This window comes from Ricinus communis, chromosome 7, assembly GCF_019578655.1.
Source record: "Ricinus communis isolate WT05 ecotype wild-type chromosome 7, ASM1957865v1, whole genome shotgun sequence".
NCBI lineage: Eukaryota > Viridiplantae > Streptophyta > Magnoliopsida > Malpighiales > Euphorbiaceae > Ricinus > Ricinus communis.
In genome coordinates this window covers 15,119,134-15,139,164 of record NC_063262.1, presented here as the reverse complement: position 1 = coordinate 15,139,164, position 20,031 = coordinate 15,119,134, and the positions used below count along the sequence as shown (strand labels likewise).

The 20,031-nt window shown below is 36.5% G+C and overlaps 1 protein-coding gene across 1 annotated transcript; it reads right to left on the bottom strand.

Moving 5' to 3' along the window:
* Positions 1-8,577: 8,577 nt before the first annotated feature.
* LOC125370632 lies at positions 8,578-9,081 on the bottom strand. Its single transcript, XM_048376924.1, has one exon. It carries the CDS (start codon positions 9,079-9,081, stop codon positions 8,578-8,580), a length of 504 nt encoding a protein of 167 aa, XP_048232881.1.
* Between the last annotated feature and the right edge of the window lie 10,950 nt (positions 9,082-20,031).

Genomic DNA, 20,031 nt, shown 5'->3' with positions numbered 1-20,031 from the left:
TGTGGCTTGGTTCTGGTTCTGGCTCGGGTTAGGGTATGTCTTCGAAAGATTTCATGACCTCCTCTTCACTGAAGTCAAAGTTGATCATGACACTTGGTTTAGAGGTGGTGTGTGTGGGTGCCGGTTTTGGGCATGCACCCAAGTTCCTTTAGCGGCCATAGCACTGTAAGGTTTTTCAACCTAATTGGGAACACGCTAACTAGTCATTAAGTTTAGCACAGAGATGGCAATCGCCACCCGGGTAATCATCGGGACACTTTTACTAATGAGTAGCTTTTCTCATATTCTATAAGGAAGCTTATGCCACAAATCCAGAGATGGATCCAACTTTCTTATTTGTGTATATTAGTCTTTAATCTTATTGTTTAACATGTCATTCCCTATAAACACATCAATTCATGCACATGCATACCAAATAACACATATAATGTACCTAGGTCTAGCCCATTTTATTAAGCCCAAACCATATTAAATTTGTATATCCACCTTAGTAATTAATTATGTACATAGCCTACTTAGTCTAGCCCAATTACAGGTTATGCCTTTCTAAGCCTTTAATCCTAGATGGACTACATATTATGATAAGGCTCATTTTGTGTAACCTAATTCTAATATAATCCAATTTTAACTAAAACATGGTAAGGCCCACTAAATCTACTTTGATTTTAGAACTTAAACCCCATAATATTGATTAGCCTATTGAACTATAATTTCCATGTTGCCTCCAATTTTTAACCTAAAGTCTATGTGTCCGTTTTTTTTAATTAGGCAATCATGTTACAATTATTTATTCTACATTAAACTATCAAACAAACAAAAATAAAGAACTGAAACATAAATCAAGCTATTACAACCCAACTTAAAACTAAAGTTGCAAAAAAAGCCATAAAGATGAAAGTACATCAAAACTTACAAAACAAAAAAAAAGTAGGGCAAAGATTTATAGGGTCACATAGAGCCGATCGACTCAAAGTGGAGCCAATTGGCTCTGACTTGAGCCAATAGGCTCTAGAGCATCCAGACTGGTTCCTTTAATTTTCTATGTAATTCTCACATCCTATAGTCGATTTTAACATGCATAGAGGGTGAAAAATGATTAGAATATGAAAAAAATAAAAATAAAATAAAAATAGCAAATAACAATCCATTGAGCTAGAAACCTTAATAGCTTTTACAAACCTTAAAAACTAAAAACATAATAAACAAAGATGACAGATTAATAATATAATCCTAATAAATTAATTTGATTACAAAATCATAAGGAAAATAGAAATATAATCATATAATCATATGCATGTGACTAATCAGATTCAAAAACCCTAATGCTAGCATATTATCATATTTCAATACCCTAATGTTCTTATTATCATATTCTAAAACCCACTAAATTATTAACATGCAGATTAATTGGAAACCCTAATCTAATCATATTAATCATAAAAATAAAGCAAAAAAGTAATCCTAATAATGTTTCTAGGAAAAAGGAAAACATAAGAATAAGAAAACTAGTTTAAAGCGATGCTGATGATGATTGATGCATGTTGGAAAATTCTTAAGTTGTCACTGTAGTTGATAGCTCTGCGAGTCTCAAGAGATCAAGAAGTGGTTGAGTCGAAGATTGGTTGGAAATCTAGTGCTAGATATGGTAATGGGAAAGCTTCTGTCGACTTCAAAAAAAAGTTTCCAAAAATTAATTCTTTCTTAGTGACCTAAACCCTCAATAATGAAGGTAAGCTTTTCTTTCTTCTCAAATTGATATTTTCGGTTGTTCTCTAGCTTCTTATTAGCCCTAACCCTAGGTATCTCTTTTTATTAATAGAAGGGTTTCAAAGGAAGCCCTAAAAGAACATATGATCTTAGATTTTTCACATAGTAAATTGATAAATATCCAATATTAATCCTTTAGAATTTGAATTAAAAATCTATGATTATCGTCAATTACCTTCTAGAATCTGTATTTGGATGTAAAAGCGTCAAGAAAAAATGACGTTGAAAGAGAAAACTCTAATCGGCACTGTGCAAAGCCTATCGGCACTGTGTAGAGCCGATCGGCTCTGCATAGAGCTGATTGGCTCTATGATGAGCCAATTGGCTCTATACATGGCAAGGTTGACAAAAATTTACAATTAGGTCTCTCAACTTGCAAAATCCATCATTTTGACTCTCAAACTTTATTTTCTTGATGATTCACTCCAAATTAATTTTAGAAAGATAATTTCTACTGGATTAACCTCAATCCTGACCTTTGATTGGCCCATCCTTCATCTCCCGAGAGTCGAGAAGGCAATAACTTTTATCATAGGATTTTCCATAATTCTCTCGACATCTAAATCTAGAAAATGGGTGCTGATAGCTACCCTGAGTTTGTCGAGATTTATAAAAATGCAATGTATTTAAATAAATTGATATAAATCATAAAATATCAATGATATGTTAAAAGGATATCCTTATGAGTTATAGAAGCTACGCCTTATAGGCTTGAACTTTGATTGCTGATTTAATATGGGGACCATGCCCGCTTGAATTTTTAAGGACTTCGCCTACTTAAGTTGAGGGCTTTACTTGCTTAGGTTGAGGACGCCTGCAATTTGGGAACCACGTCCGTTGATTTTATGGTTATAGAGACTTCATTATGGCTATTTCAGGAAATAATTTACCACATCGGGTTAATTCAATAATTTTTCACTTTCAGGTACTTTTATTTATAATTTCCCACCTTGGGGTACAATCTAATTCATTTTGATGTCTTCTGGAAGCTATGCTGGTTTTTGGCCTGCTCAAGGACTAAAGCATAATTTTGATGGATCAGGGACCAAACTTATAATTTTCAGGAAACCTTCACTTCGAGATGCTAACTGGCCTTCTATGAGTCTTATGCGGACTTGCATAAACTTTTTAGACTAAAACATGATTTCGATAGGTCGAAAACCTAAATGACATTTTTTGCCATTTGAGAGGTAATTTCTTGGCTTAGACTTTGTTTCCTATGACTTATGTACTATATTACATGTTATTTATCCAAAATATGCGAAAATTATGAAAAAATATAAAAAATCCATGTGCCCTAGCTTGTAGAGCCGATCAGTTGTGTGTTGTGCCAATCGGCTATGCGCACCGTCGATCTACTCTCCATAGTCCAAAACGACCGTGCATAGGCGGAATAAAGGTTTCTAGGGCTTTTTATGAAAAATATCAACTAATAGACATATACTTAGCTATTTATGATCCTTTAACGCATAAAATATGTTTAAAACCTATGAATTTGGCTTTCTAAAATGACGTTATATCGATTCAGTTCCCCGAAAACTTCTATGGTGCCTGTGAGTGGCTTGACGAGCTCTCTAGCTCTGTCTAGGCTCTGATCAAAGATACTAACTTTCATCTGTTTGTAGCTACACTCCCATCAATTACCAAGAGGGTCGACCATACTTCTACTTATACCTTGCTCGAGAGGTGGGTGGACACTACTCACACCTTCCACACCCTAGTCGGTGAGCTGACAGTCTCCCCTCTTTCCTTTTCCGCTATCACATGCATTAATTTCTCTAGCATGCCCGTGAGATTTGATGATTCGATCCACGATCAATGCTTCGATGTCCAAGACCATTTCATCACTGATTTGGTCAGGTTCTTGCCAATATTTAAGAACTCGCATTGTATCGCTTATCAGAGCATCCCCTCCACTACTGGGGCTTTTTACCTTGAAACGCTCGGGAAGTTTATTAGATGGCCCGAGCCTTTTTGGTGTACCTCTTTAGTACGATTTTGTTCAGTGACTCGGAGAATTCATTGAACTTTCACTACTTAGCCCCATTGCAGGATTTGGATTAGATCTCCTCCTTCAACTGGGGTCTTCAGCTCTCGCATACTTAAATCACCAAATGGACATTACAATCCAGGGTAGTAAGAGGATCTGCGGTTTTTGGCACATGATCCATGTAAGTTATGCTCCGATTTCTTTTCCTTAGCTTTTTTTTTATAAAAATAGCGAATGCTAATTCTTGTTTTAAAGGTATGGGCCTTGGAGATCGGTCTTTTAGTAGGCTCATAGCCCATATGGACCTCACGAGCTTTCCCTCTCTTGAGTTACTAGGCTCGAGCAGGACCGTATAGGAGTGGGCTTAGGTTCATGTGCACCGCATGTGGATCAACAGCTTGACTTAGGACAAGATAATTTATTAGTCATATTCACGCTTCATTTACATAGTTACTTACCCTTCTAGTTTGCAGATTCGAGTTGATTGGCTAGGGGAGCATTGCTAGTGAGACCCCTACATGCTATCTGCGGCTGATCTTGAGCAGAGGAGGATCCTGCTGATCGGACCCGCCTATTGGGCATGGTACTTAGAAGAGAGGATCTATGGGTGGGAGCAAGGCCTTAACAGGTGCCGAGTTCCCTTATCTTCTCTTTCTATGTTTTGGACAGCAAACCTTGCTCAGGAGGAGCTAGTGGAGTGTTTGACGGGGTACGATAGATTATACTTCTTTCACCCCTCAACTGTTGGGGGCCATGCCCTTAGGTGATAATGTCGTAGCTCAGGTATTTTTCTGGATTTACTTAGAATTCCTCTTCTTTTGCATCCCGCTTTCCTAATTATTTCATTTATAGACCCTTAACCAGGCTCCTGTTGTTAGTGAGCCGACTGAGGGGCGATCCCCAAGACGTTCCAAGCCTTCCCACAACATAGGCTCCTCCGCTGGTACTGCCTCTAAAGCACCTCCCACAGCCACGTCTAATGTGGTTCTAGGGAGCATTTCATTCTCTCTATATCAGATGGTCTCATATTGGAGCTTTTATGGTGTGTTGGAGCACCGACTCGCCATGGATCATTACTTCCTTTCGGAATTCACTCCGAACACTTGCAGACATGTAAGTTACTCTTCTCTTTTGTGTTTTCACATCTTTCTTTGCCTATAAAGATAGTAAGATATTATGCAAATATAGGTTTAAAGGGGTCAGTTCGAGTATGTACATTAGCTAGTCAGTGCTGCAAGGATGCAATTCTTTGTCCTCGATGAGGACTGTCGGGTAAGAAATGACTTATGTAATATAACATGTATGCAGGTATCAAATGCACTAAATAATTTCCTTCGAGTTTTCATTAGAAGGACCACGAGGACTTGCAAGGGCAAGTGGACAACTAACAGCGTTAGATAGACGCTCAACAACATTAGTTCGATACTCTGACACTTCAGCTATCGGCCTTGTGGACCCAAGGGATGGACACCGACTCGGACGATGGGATGGGGGATTTGAGAAAAAACCCCGACTTCTAATCTTGCTTCCACTGTTCCTCTTTGCTTGTAGAACTTATTAACTTTTAGAACTCTTGTAGACTTTTGACTTTCCGAGCATATATAAAATCGTGATTTTGGCCTTTTGAATTACATCCATTTTCCTCATTTCCCTTTACTATTGCATTTATATGAGCTTATATACGATGAAAATAAAAGAAAAAAAATGGCCCAAGAAAATGCTAAAATTTATTAAAAAAATGCACTGGGAGGCCACACAGCCAATCGGGTGTATGATGAGCCGATTCAGCTCATTGCACAGCGGATTAGCTATGCACAGTGTCGATCGGCTCTGCAGTTGTAGAGTCTAAACCATACACTAATTTAAAGCCTATATATATCCATGAGCCCCCTTACTTCCTCACATACAATTTCACACTATAAAAAGCCAAAAATATGTCTCAAAAGAGTGCCAAAAGCCTACAAGGTCTCCTCAAAACCCTAATAGGTGATGATTGGAGGTCTTTTGAAAACTATAATAGGTGATGATTGGATTAAAGTTAGGAGATTCCGTCTTTCATCTTTCAAGGCGATGCAACACACCAAACTTGATTATGGGTTCCTCCATTCTACTGTCAAATTTTGATGCCTAAGGGACCATGTCTTTAGATTCAATGGATAAGAGTTGTGCCCCATGATTGAAGAAAACTTTGCTATTTTTTGCATCCCCATGGATTATACACATCACATTGCCTTGCCATGGATTTTACACATCCCATTGCCTTGCCAAACCTCAATGAGCCTTTTCTTGGCAAACTGGTGGAATTGTTCGACATGCCCCCAATTGAGGTACTTTTCCATTCTGTTAGTGAGTACATTACCCGTACTTCACTGATTTCTTACTGTAAGAAGAAGGAAAAGGGTTCGCCTTCTTGGATTCAGATGCTGGGCTTTTGCCTTTATGCCTAATTTCTATTGATTTCTCCTCAGGGAGAGGGAGATATCAGACTTGCTCGCATTATTGACTAGGTGGAGCATAAAGCATATCCAATTCCAGTCATCTTGGTTCAAACCATCATTAGGTTAGACATGTACAAATCCATCAATAGTTTGGTGATAGCCTTATTCTCTTACAAGTACACTGCTAAATCTGTCCTTTCGGGTTTTTGAATTAGCAGACTTTATTTTTACCTAAGCTGCCCTTTCGAGTTTTTGAACTAGCAAACTTTATTTTTGCCTAAACTGTCCTTTCGGGTTTTTAACTTAGCTTATTTTTCTTCATTTTTCTTCTTCTCCTTTCGGGTTTTTGAACTAGCAGACTTTATTTTTGCCTACGTGAGATACTAACCATCTAGAGGAATGTCGACAAGTACAAGCTAGAGCATGTGCAACCATCTAGAGGAATGTCGACAAGTACAAGCTGGAGCATGTGCAGACTTGATATATTGTTATCCCACGGGGTCATGATGGTTGGATTTTCTGGATGAAAGGCATTTCGGACACACTCATTCGCTAGACTTGCCCTTGATGGAGAATCAAGTATGTCCAACTCATAGTGTATAGTGACTGCGTACCCTTACCTAGACTATGGGCATCCACATTTTAACACCTTAGAGACTTTGTCGTCAGTATGGGCAAAAGCAACAAATCTTGAAATTTCCGCCTGAATTCGAAGGCTTGACACTCAGACAGGACTTCCTGGATAAGATCGAGAGACATTAGCCCCCTCCAAGACATAAAGTGAAACCTTGATTCTAAGGGCGATTTGACTACTGATGATAACTTCAAGGCTTGGGTTCAGCTTCAGATTTCCACTTCTTTTAGTTTTGAGTGGTTCAAGAGAACTCGAGAATTAGCTACTCTATTTAGGGATGCAGATGTGAAGAGAAGAACAAGAAAATAGAAAATATGCTTCTTTTAGATATCATTTATTTTGCTTAGAACTTTTAGCTTTATTTCTCTTTCAGTTAGTGTGGAGTGATAAACAGACATATATATATTTGATATCAATTATAAATAATTTATTCATTTAGTAAAAGCTCATATGGGTATATTTTAATTTCTCATGATATAACTCCTGTTATCAGCCAGTCTTTTCAAATTTTCTAGCTGATTATTTTCTCTCTTATTACCCAGACTTTTGCCTGACCAGCCTTTTCAGGTTTTTTGATCAGCAGGCTAGTTTTTCTATCATTTTTATCTTTTATACATAGTATTTTTTGAGATGATCCAAGTTTATTAGTTCAGTGAACTCATTCCCCTCTAGGTCTGAGATCTTAGTAGCACATTTGGGCAGGATCTTCTTTACCAAGTATGAGCCTTCCTAATTTGGCCTGAACTTCCCTCTTGGGTCAAATGCAATAGGTGTTCTATGCTTCAATACTAGATCATCTGCTCTGATCTTTCCTAACATTACTTTCTTATTGAATGCCCTTGCTATCCTTTTCTGATACAACTGCATGTGGTATAGGGCTTTCATCCTTTTCTTCTCAACTAGAGCTAATTGCTGGTATCTTTGCTCGACTGAGTGATACTCCAATATCTCAGCCTCTAATACAACTCTTAATGATTTCAACTCTAACTCAACCGGCAAAATTGCTTCAGTCCCGTAAACCATAGAGTATGGTGTTTCCCAGTCGATGTTCGCTCGGTTGTCTGATATCCCGAAAGTGCAAAGGGTAACCGAAATGACCAGTCTTTGTGATTCCACACCATCTTTAAGAGTATTTTTTTCAAGTTCTTATTGGTTATTTCTACTACTCCATTGCTTGAGGTCTATACGGAGAAGCTTATGATGCTCGATCTTGTATTCCACTAACAGGTCCACTATCTCACCCATGAACTGTACCTTATTATTTGTCACAACATGATGTAGGACCCCGTAGCTGTAGATAAAGTTCCTTTCTATAAATCTAGCCATCTACCTTGCCCCCACGGTAGTGAATGACTCGGATTCGACCCATTTCGTGAAGTAATCAATTGCTACGATTATGAACCTGTGACTGTTTGAAGAAGGCTTTATTTTACCAATGATGTCGATCCCCCAAGCTGTATAAGGCCAAGGAGACGTTAGGTTGTGCAGCTTAGTCGGAGGTATGTGACTCAGGTTATTATACAGCTAGCATTCACGACATTTTTCACCAGTGCTATACAATGTTTTTACATCGTTAACCAATAATATCCTTGCTGCATGATCTTCCTAGTTAACACTATGTCATTCATATGTGCCCTGCATACTCCTTTGTGCATTTCCTCCATCATTACTTGAGCTTCTATGTTAGTTACACATTGGAGTTGTACACATGACAACATTCTTTTATATCAGACTCCCTCATGGCTAATCTAATTCCTAGCTTGATTTTGTAGTGCGTATCTTTCCCTGGTAATCACTTCCTTTATATATTTCTTCTTTTCTATAAACCTCTTCATATCATAGAACCATGGCTTCTCTTCTGATCCCATCTGAACTTGCATTATCCAACCCCCTTGATAACAAGGTGCACCTAATTTTACAATCACCAAAGATCTCATTGAAAGTTGCGAGGGATTGATCCATATAGATGATAGAGTAGCTAATGCATCCACCATTTGATTCTCGTCTCGAGGCAAGTGTACAAAAGAACACTTGGAGAACTTGCACACTAAAGTCTTGAGATAGTTGACATATGGCTTCAACCTCTCTTTTTTCACTTCCCATTCCTTGAGGGCTTGTTGGATCACTAGTATGTAGTCCCCATAGACCAACAAGTGCTTAGCTCCTGCTACCACGACCGCTTCTAATCCAAATAAACATGCTTCGTACTCTATCATGTTATTGGTCACTTTAAAGTCTAATTTCTTGGCCATTGTAACATTTCTCCTTGTGGTGTGATCATAACTACTCCTAAACCTGCACCTCTTGCATTTATAGCTCCATCAAAGTACATCTTCCACTCCTAGATCTCGATTACCTCTAGATTTTCATCAGTAAATTCTAGATCCCAAGAGTCATCTCCTTCAATTGCATTATGAGCTAGAAACTCAGCTACGGCCATACCCTTGACCACCTTCTTGATGATGTACTCAATGTCAAACTTTGTTAGTAGTACTAACTATCTAGCCAGCTTTCTTGTAAGAGGTGGAGCTTCAAACAAGTACTTCAAACTCCTCTTCAATCTTCAATCCAAATCCCAGAATCATGAATCTGACGTTTCAAGGTGGAATCAGCCCTAAAATGCCTGAAACATGTGTAACAAAATTACAAAGGAAGATGGAAAGTTAAAATTGCCGATTCGGAACTCCTTTTAGCTCGTTCAATTTATACTATGCACAAATACGAGCGTGTTCTCAGCCCGTGTCCCTCAACACGGGCCGTGTTGGTATCCAAATGGCAAAATAAACTGAATTGAGCAAGGGCGTGTTCTGGCCCGTGTCACCAACACGGTCGTGCTCTTGATCCTAGCATGGGCGTGTTCTAGCCCGTATTAACTAACATGGGTCGTGCTCTAGGGCGTGTTACCCTCGGGAACCATCTTGTTTCAAGGTGCTTAAGCTACACGGCCTTGGAATTTCTACACGGGCTCCAAAACGGGCCGTGTTGACTTCCTAAAAGTCAACCCAAGGTCAAACACTTTTGATTACGTCCGTTTTCGCCCGGGATTGATCTAAAATTGCTCGAACACTGATGATGGACCTATAAAATCTCCTAGAATATGAAAAGACACAAAACACAGGTGATCTTGGAATAAAAACACAATAAATGCTAAGAAAATGCACAATAGTATGCAAGCAAACATGTGTAAAACTATGCACATCAGTTGCACAACATTCACATCTAAGTCCTATTCCCTCTAGCTTGGTAATTCACCATTCCACCAATTCTCACAGTCTTTCTTTTGCCATTTTCAATTTCCTTGACCTGTAGCCCTTTTAAGAGGGCTTATTCTTCATTTCCCCAGCCTTATTCCTCCACTTTGTTAAGAAATCAGAGAAGGACTCACTTGGCTTTTGCTTGGTAGACTCGAGATCCATGATCGATACTTCCAAATGAGTGTTATAATCATATTGTTTGACAAAAGAATTGCATAAATCGCGCTATTCAACTTTGGATGAATTTTCCAGACCGTGGTACCAGTTGACAGTGGGTCCTTCAAGAGACAACACGAATAGTTTAACAATTTAGGTCCTACTCAACTGAGTAGTTCCCATGATCGTTACATACTGTTTCAGATGAACTTTCAGATTACCAGTCTTATTAAACTTGTTAATCTTGGGCGTTCTAAACTTCGTAGGAAGCTTATCTTCTCATGTTAGAACCAATTCTTCGAAACCATAGGTAGGGTCCAAACCTTTGATTTCTAACATACTCTACATTTTATCAAGCGCTCAAGCTACTCCCAGCTTCATTAATGGCAAGGGCAGTCTCCTTCTTAGCCTAGTCTAGCATAAACTCATCAAAGTTCTAAAAATTCTAGGTAGTCCCCTTCTAATTAGGTCTTCAGTATTAGCATTGGTTGCAGCAGTAGAGCAGCTGCAGTGGTGGCAGTAGTCTTAGCGGCAATTGCAGCGGGTCAACAGCAATAGGAGGATTAGCCAGCACCATGAGAACAGCAGGTGGAGCTTGGTTTGTAGCCATCCCAGCCAAGAGTTATTGGAGCTCTTCTAGAATCACACCCCTATGACGGCATTCTTGAGGATCTCAACATCTTGCTCGTTAGCTCTCTCGTTGGCCATTTTAGATGTAGCTTTGGTAGCTTGGCGTCTTAGTCTTTTAAGATGTTCTAACACAGCTCTGATTCTCGGAGAAATAGGCACTCTTTCTAGTCTCCCACTATCTTGCCTCTTCCAACCTACAAGAGAATCTATATGGCTAAAAGATAAGGGTTAGTATGATGCATGTGATGCATAAGATGCATGATAATCTACAATTCACTCTTCCAACTTATTACTCCCGCACAAGGTTCATAGTGAGTCTTCTTCCCTAGAATATTGGGTCTGGGCTTTCTATCAACAGGGGATATTAAGCCTGTTGCGCATGCTATACACTCTCAAGATTTTAAAACAAACAAGATAATGTTTCTCAGTATAAGTATCAAAGCCTACATATTTGGGGCCTAGGGCCTGATTCCACATTTTTGGGCCAAGGTCTTTAATATTTGGGCTTTAGACACTTATAAGGAAAAAATTTCAGATAGTCAATAACAGGGTTCCTACGGGAGATTACTACGGTCATTACCATGAGTTGAGTTTTGGATAAAGATAAAAGACTCCCACAAGCAAAAAGTGCTTTTCCTTGGTTTTTCTCCGTACTCAATGGTCTATGCGACGAAGGAAATTCACTCATTACTTGTGAGTGATGGTTTGCTAGTGTCGTAATTCTAAGATTTGAGTATAACCAAAGAACTAGTAACCGATGCTATCAAGGCTGTAGGGACCAAATTGCACAATGTGTGATAATGGTATAGTGATGTAAGAATAATCTGTTAAATAATAAAATTAACTAGAATCAGCTTCTCTTATCCCTAGCGGAGTCGCCACTATAGGTGGCGGTTTCGGGCGTGCACCCTAGTATTTTTAGCGACCACGACATTTTAAGGCTTTTCAACCTAATCGGGCACACTCTAACTAGTCACTGAGACTAGTGCGGAGATAGGAGTCGCCACTCGGGTAATCACTGGGATAATTTTACTATTGAGTGGCATTTCTCAGATTCTATAAGAAAGCTTACGCCATAAATCCAAAGATGGATTCGGAAGTCAACTTCCTTATTAGTGTATATTAGTTCTTAATTTTATTATTTAACAAGTCATTCCTTATAAACACGATAATTCATATATAGCCATACCAAATAACACATATAATTACGTAAGTTTAGCCCATTTTATTAAGCCCAACCCATATTAAAGTTGTATATCTACCTTACTAATTAATTATGTACATAGCTTACTTAGTCTAGCCCAATTACAAGTTATGCCTTTCCAAGCCTTTTATCCTAGATGGACTACATATTATGATAAGGCTCATTTTATATAAACCGAATTCTAATATAATCCAATCCAAACTAAAACATGGTAAGGCTGCTAAATCTACTTCAATTTTAGAACTTAAGCCTGATTAATATTGATTAGCCTATTGGACTACAGTTTTTATGTTGGATCCAATTCTTAACCTAAAGTTTATGTGTCCATTTTTTAATTAGGCAGTCATGTTACAATTATTTATTATACATTAAACCATCAAACAAACAAAAATAAAGAACATAAACATAAATCAAGCTATTATAACCCAGCCTACAACTAAAGTTGCAAAGAAGAGCCATAAAACCTAACTATAGTACATAAAACCGATGAAAGTACATCAACAACTCGCAAAACACAAAAAGATAGGGCAAGGAGGTGTAGCGTTGATCAACTATAGACATAAAGCCGATCGGCTTAATGCAAAGCAAATTAGCTCTGTATTGAGTCGATCGGGTCTAGGGCATCCAGACTGGTTTCTTCAATTTTCGGTGTAATCCTTACGTCCCCAAAGTCGATTTTAACATGCATAGAGGGTAAAAAACAATTAGAATATGGAAAAGTAAAAATAAGATAAAAATAACAAATAACAATCGATTGAGCCAAAAATCCCAAAAGCTTTTACAAACCCTAAAAACTAAACACATAATAAACAAAGATGGCAGATTAATCATATAATCCTAATAAACTAATTTGATTACAAAGTTATAATGAAAACATAAATTTAATCATATAATCCTATGCATGTGACTAATCAGATTCTAAAACCCTAATGCTAGTATATTATCAGATTTCAACCCTAATGTTCTTATTATCAGATTCCATAACCTAATAAATCAATAACATGTAGATTAATAGAAAACCCTAATCTAATCATATTAATCATAAAAATAGTGTAGAAAAGTAACCCTAATCATGTTTCTAGGAAAAAAGAAAACATAAGAACAAGAAAACCAGTTTAAAACGATGTTAATAATGATGGATGCATGTTTAAGAACCCTCAGCTGTCACCGTAGTTAATGGTTTTGTGAGTCTCAAGAGATGAAGAAGCGCTGAGTTGAAGATTGATTGGGAATCTAGTGTTAGATATGGTATTGGAAAAGCTTTTATCAACTTCAAAAAAAAGTTTCAAAAAGCAATTCTTTTATGTGGTCTTCTTTCTTAGTAACCTAAACCCTCAGTGATGAATGTAAGTTTTTCATTCTTCTCAAATCTATATTAGCTTCTATAACTTTTCTCTTCAGTTGTTCTTTAGCTTATTGTTAGCCCTAACCCTAGGTATCTTTTTCTATTTATAGAGGTAGGGTTTCTTAAAGGAATAGATAATCTTAGATTTTTCAAAAAATAAATTGACAAGTATCCAATATTAATCCTTTAAAATTTGAATTAAAATCCATAATTATCGTCAATTACCTTCTATAAATGTATTTGGACGTAAAAGCTTCAAGAAAAAACAACGTCCAAAAAGAAAACCCTAATTGGCACTGTGTAGAGCCAATCAGCTTTGCACAGATCCGACTGGCTCTATGATAAGCCGATCGGCTCTGTGTAGAGCTGATGGGCTCTATATAGAGCTGATTGGCTCTATACATGGGAAGTTTGATAAAAATTTACAATTTAGTCCTCAAACTTGTAAAATTCATCATTTTGACCCTCAAACTTTATTTTTCTTGACAATTAACTCCAAATTGATTTTAAAAAGGTAATTTCGGTTGGATTAACCTCAACCTTAATCTTGGGTTCACCTGTCCTTTCTATCCCGAGATTCGAGAAGGTAGTAATTTTCATCATAGGGTTTTCTGTAATATCTAGATCCGGAAAATAGGTGCTGACAGATTTCATAAGGAAGCTTGACCAGATCCAAAGATGGATCCGGAAGATAATTTCTTTATTTGTATATCTCGGTCTTGAATTTTATTATTTAACGAGTTATTCCTTATAAATGCGACAGTTTATATTTACAAGCATTCACTATAGCATGTGGGGTCTTCTTAAGTCTATCTCATTTTATTAAGTCCAACCTAGGTTTAATTTGTTAGATTATTTTACTAATTAATTATGTACAAGGTTACCTAGTCTAGCACAATTATAAATTATACTTTGATCTCATCCTTTAAGCTTAAATAGATTATTTTTTATGTTGAGGCCCAATTAAGTGATCTTAAATCTGATGTAGCGCAATTAATTCATTTAAAGCATGACAAAAGCCCACTAGGTCTATATTGATTTTTAGATTTAGCCCAATTATTATATGATTAACCTAATGGACTATAATTTCATGTTAGGTCCAATTTTTAATCTAAGGTCTATATGTCCAATTAATTAGGTAATCACATTACAACTATTTAGCATACATCAAGCATAAAATAAAAATAAATGTGCAGAAAATTAAATAGAGTTATTATAACCTTTCCTATAACTAAAAAATGAATGAAAAACACCTAAAAAACTAACAACGGTGCATAAACATTGCTAAAATACATTAAAAATATGAAAATTATGGCCAAGATGTGCAAAGCATACCCTAAGAGTCTAATTCAATTGCATAGAAATATAAATTAATTATATTTACCTACTCATTTAACTAATCATATTCAAAACCTAATAAAAGACATACTATCAGATTCAAAATTCTACATGTTTATATTATCATATTCAAACCAACAAATCATAACATGTTAATTCATAAGAAAAACATGTTCTAATCATATAAAACATATGAAATAATAATCAATACATCCTAATCATGTTTCTAGAATTATAAAACAAAAGAAATAGTTAAGAGGGAAAAGTGATGTTTGATGATGTGGATGTGGATGTGGAGGGAACACTCAGGTTTTCACTGTAGATTTTTGTTCTGCGAGTCTCAGGAGACAATGAAGCAGTTGAATTGAAGGTTGGTTGAGGTTCCAGTTCTGCTTGAAATCTTAAAAAAATTACTGTCATTCTAAAAAAATTTCCTAATCTAGGATTCTTTCTTAGTGACTTACTAAAGGAAAACTCTATGTATTTTTTGAACGTAGGTTTTTCTTTTCTCTAACTCAAAAATCTCTCCGAAAAGAATGATCGTCTATCTGCTGAATCAATCCCCCCTAAACCTAGGACATATTGATGCTTATATAGAGCTAGGGTTTGGAAACTCTAAAGGAATAGAATGATAAGCTTCAATCATTTTTTTTCATTTTTAAAAGAAACAATATTTTCTTTTATCGGTCGATAATATCCAATAAAAATCTTTTACAAATCTTAATAATTATCATAAAAATCCTTCTATAAACTTATTTTTATATTTTTGGGCATTTTAAAGTCAAAATATGCATAAAACGGTGTTGAATCTCAAAAAATAAACAATTGACATTGTGTATAGACGAATCACAGAGCTGATTCATCTATGTGCTTAGTCGATCGACTGTACATAGAGTCGATTGGTTTTGTGGGCCAAAAGTTTGAGATTTTTGACAATTTGGTCCCTAAACTTGTAAAAATAAGTTATTTTTTCTAAAAATTAAATCCAAATTGATTCTAGGAAAGTGATTTTGATTCAATTATTTTCAACCCTAAATTGGATTCTCCCATCCTCAATCTCCTAAGACTCGAAAAAATACAGTAACTTTCATCATAGGATTTTTCATAATTCCCTCGATATTTAGATCCATAAAATGGGTGCTGAAACCATGATTAATGCATATACACTTCTTCCTGCAGTTCTCTATTGAGAAATTCATTATTCACATCTAGTTGTTGAATAAACCGTTGATGCTTCAATGCAACTGTCAATACAATTCAAATAGTCGTGGCTTCACAACTAGACTAAAGGTTTCTTTAAAATTAAAGCTAGGCTTTTAATTGAAACCTTTAGCAACTAAACATGCTTTGTATCTAGAAACGTCCCATTTGAATTTTCCTTTACTTTAAAAACCCATTTACATCCTATAGGCACTCTATCAGTAGGAAAAGGTACCAATGACCAAGTCTTGTTATCCATAAGAGCTGAGTACTTAGCGTGCATAGCTACTTTCCATTCATACTGAGACAAAGCACCTGCAACAGATATGGGCTCTTTAATAGCATTTTAAAGTAGCTTAGGTCTATATATACCAGGCTTAGCACGTGTAACCATAGAATGTGTATTAAGTGGAGGAGCTAGGACAATTGGAAGAGAAGTTGATTCAATCATAGGACTCTGAGCTGGCTCAACTTTTGGAGACATAACAATAACAACCTCATTACCTAAAACATTAGAACATGAAACAGCAGGAGAAACATTTCTAGTATAGGTGTTAGTATCAAGATTAAGAGAAGGAGAACTAGAAGGTAAGGAAATAGAAAAGCTTGAACTATAAGTTGGAACAACTACTTTAGAAAGTAAGGAAGAGATAGAAGGAACAAGAGGTAGAGAAGCACTTGGAAGAATATGGACACAACCAAAAACAAAAGAAGCATTAACAAACTTAGAGAGAAGGGAAAAGAATATTTATAAAAAATGACATCCCCATAAACATAGAATCTACTAGTAGGATCCATACATTTGTATCCTTTATGATTTAAGCTATAACTAAGAAAGGTGCAAGGGGTGCTATGAAATTCAAGCTTGTGTTTATTATAGGGTATAATATTAGGGTAGCAAGTCCAACCAAAAACTTTAAGGAAGTGATAATCAGGCTTATTGTGAAAAAGAACCTTTAGGAGCGACTGTCCTTAAAGAATTGCAGTAGGTAACTTGTTGAACATGAAAACCATAGTTCTGAATGCCTCATCCCAATATTTTAGAGGAACATAAGAATGAGACAAGATAGCTAAACCATGCTCCACAATAGCTCTATGCTTCCTCTTAGCCAAACCATTATATTCTTGAGTGTATAGGAAATCTTATGAGCTATGCCAGATTTAAGAAGGTGCTTACTGAAAGCTTTATATTCACCTCCTCCATCCGTTTGAATAGCTTTGATTTTAGTACCAAGTTGTCATTGAACTTGTTTTTGAAAAATTAAAAAGGTTTAGAAAGCCTCATACTTTTGCCTAAGCATATACACCTATGTAAACTTTGAATATGCATCAATAGAGGATATGTAGCATGAATAACCACCACTAGACTTGATAGGAGAGGGACCCTATAAGTCTGAATGTGTAAGAGTAAAAGGTTCAATATATCATGTATTAGACAGGAAGAAAGGAAACTTATAAATTTTACCAAGACAACATGCTGAGCAAAATGAGGGAACCATTTTATTAGTAGAAGGAATAACACATTGTGCTAATACAAATTTCACAGAAGAAATAAAAGGTTGGCCAAGTCCATTATGCCACAAATCAAAGACAGAATTAGTGACACTAGACTTATTACAGAAATAGCATTGATTAACATTGCAAGATTGAGTATTTATATTGTACTGAATAACATTTACAACATTACATTGAATGAAGGAATTGAAAGATTTTGTGTTAATAATAACAATAAATTTTTTAGTAGGACCAACAGAAGACTGAGATAACAAGACCTTAGAAGCTAGCCGAAACTGTATTTGAGAGGCTTCAAAAACATATAAACTACCTTTAAACTTCCCTTGCATGAGCGCAGCCTTGGAGATCAGATCCTTGACAAAGTCAGGATGAAAGTCGAAGAACACAGAGTTATCTTTAGCAAATTTGGAGACACTGATTAGATTTTTAGTGATTTGAAGGACATATAACAGATATTTTAAAAAAGTTCTTTAGAGTAAAAATGAGAGACAAAAGTAAAAATTCCAACATTATGAATAGGCAAACCTGATTCGTTGCTAACTTGAACTTTCTCATAACTAGGATAAGGAACACTCTGCACTAGATTTATTACTTCTGAATTCATATGATTCAAAGCTCTATATTTTGGATGCCAATTACTACCATACAATTCAGGTGTGGAAAACACATTAGAAAATGGTGTTGAGTTAGTAAGGTAAACTATGGGATTTGAAGACTACGAATGATTTGTGTGAGAAGTTGAGTGAGTTGCTAAAAAGGCACCAAACTAACTGGGACCAGCAAAACTCTTGTCAAAATGATAATAACATTTGTCCACAAAGTGTCTAAACTTTCCACAAAGTTGGCACTAGGGTTTTCTTGAATTACCCGAAGTCCATCTGCCTCTACCACGACTAGCATCCTAACCATGAGGAAAAGACATTCTTCCACCATTATAAGATCCACGAGAATAATGAAAGTTGCCCCGACCTCTAGGATAGTAAGAGCTGTAAGTATTAAAGGAACTCCCTTGACAAGAGGAAAAATTAGGATTATAAACAACAAAATTAGAACTTCCAACAAAATTAAGGTTTCCAGAAATAGTTATTGCAAACACTAATGACTTTTACTATGTTTCTGATGTGCATAGTTTTACACATATTTCCTTGCATATTATTGTGTATTTTCTTAGCAATTATTGTGCTTTTATTCCAAGATCACCCGTGTTTTGTGTTCTTTTGCATTTCAGGAGAATTTATAGGTCCATCATCAGTGTTTGAACAATTTTAGATCAATACATGAGAAAACGGACGGGAATTCATCAAAATTGGATGAGGACTCGCATTTCAAACATTAAGCACGGCCTAGGTCAAGGCCTTACTGATTAGCACGGCCTGGACTCTGGTCGTGCTCAACCCATTAGCCTTTGATCCTCAAATGTGGTGTTTTGGCACGGTTTCCGAGGCTATCACGGCCTACAGCACGGCTCGTGGTAGCTCAGCACCGGCGATGGCACGGCTAGGAAGAAGACCTAATTTGTAAGATCCGAAGGTTCAGCACGGCCCGGACTCCGGCCATGCTGGGACAATTATATAAGGAAAACGATTTCTTGAGGTAGGATCAGCAAGGAGCAGAGGGAGAGATTTGGCAGCTGGTTCGATTTTTGCAGAGTACTGAGTTTGAGAGAGAGTTATAGAGAGGGAGAATCCTGGAATCGCAAGGTTCCGAGTGCAAAATAGTAGTGGAACAAATCGAGAGGCAATTAGGGAGATCAATCGTAATACTAATTCAGATTTGAAGTTGTTCATCCAATTCGAGAGAAAAGGGTGGATATGTTCCATTTTTTTATTCTTTCATTATAATTGATTTCCTAGTTGTTTTAAACATGAACATGAGTAGCTAGATCGATTAAATCCATTGGGTTTCTTTACTACGTTGGCTTAGTATTAAATTGTTGGATTGTTTGAGTTTAATTTTGTATCCTTCTTGCTTTCAGTATTAATAAGATAATGCATTATTCATGAGACGTTATGAATTGTGGTGTTTAGATTGCTTTGTGTGATTGAGAAGTTCATTTGGTAGTTGAAAATTTGAATAGCAAGAACTGGTTAATAATCACTTAGAGATAAGGATATTTAACTAGTCGGATTAAGAATTAACAAAGCTTAATAGAGGCGGATTAAAGCTTAATGCTATTCGAATAATCGATCGTTAGGAAGAGATTCCAACTTTAGGTTATTAGGTTTAGAAATTCGGTTATCGAGAGAGAGAAACCGAATTCAGTTAAGAATTCATCCACGGGTAGCGTAATTGGACTTATCAATCTGTTATCTTTTGTTTGATTGCCAAGTAGTTTAGGTTTCCTTTGGTTTGCTTTCTTGTCTTGGTTGTTTCATTTATCCATTCATTTCTGCATCTCACTTAGAACTCAGCTTGTAGTTATTATCAAATTTAGAAATTATTCATCATTCATTTTAGGCTAAGATAACAGAGAACAAAGTAGTAACTCTGGGCTTTCACTTTCCCAAGGGATACGACCTTGATACTCGCCATTAGTGCTAGACTGCATTGATAAGTTCAT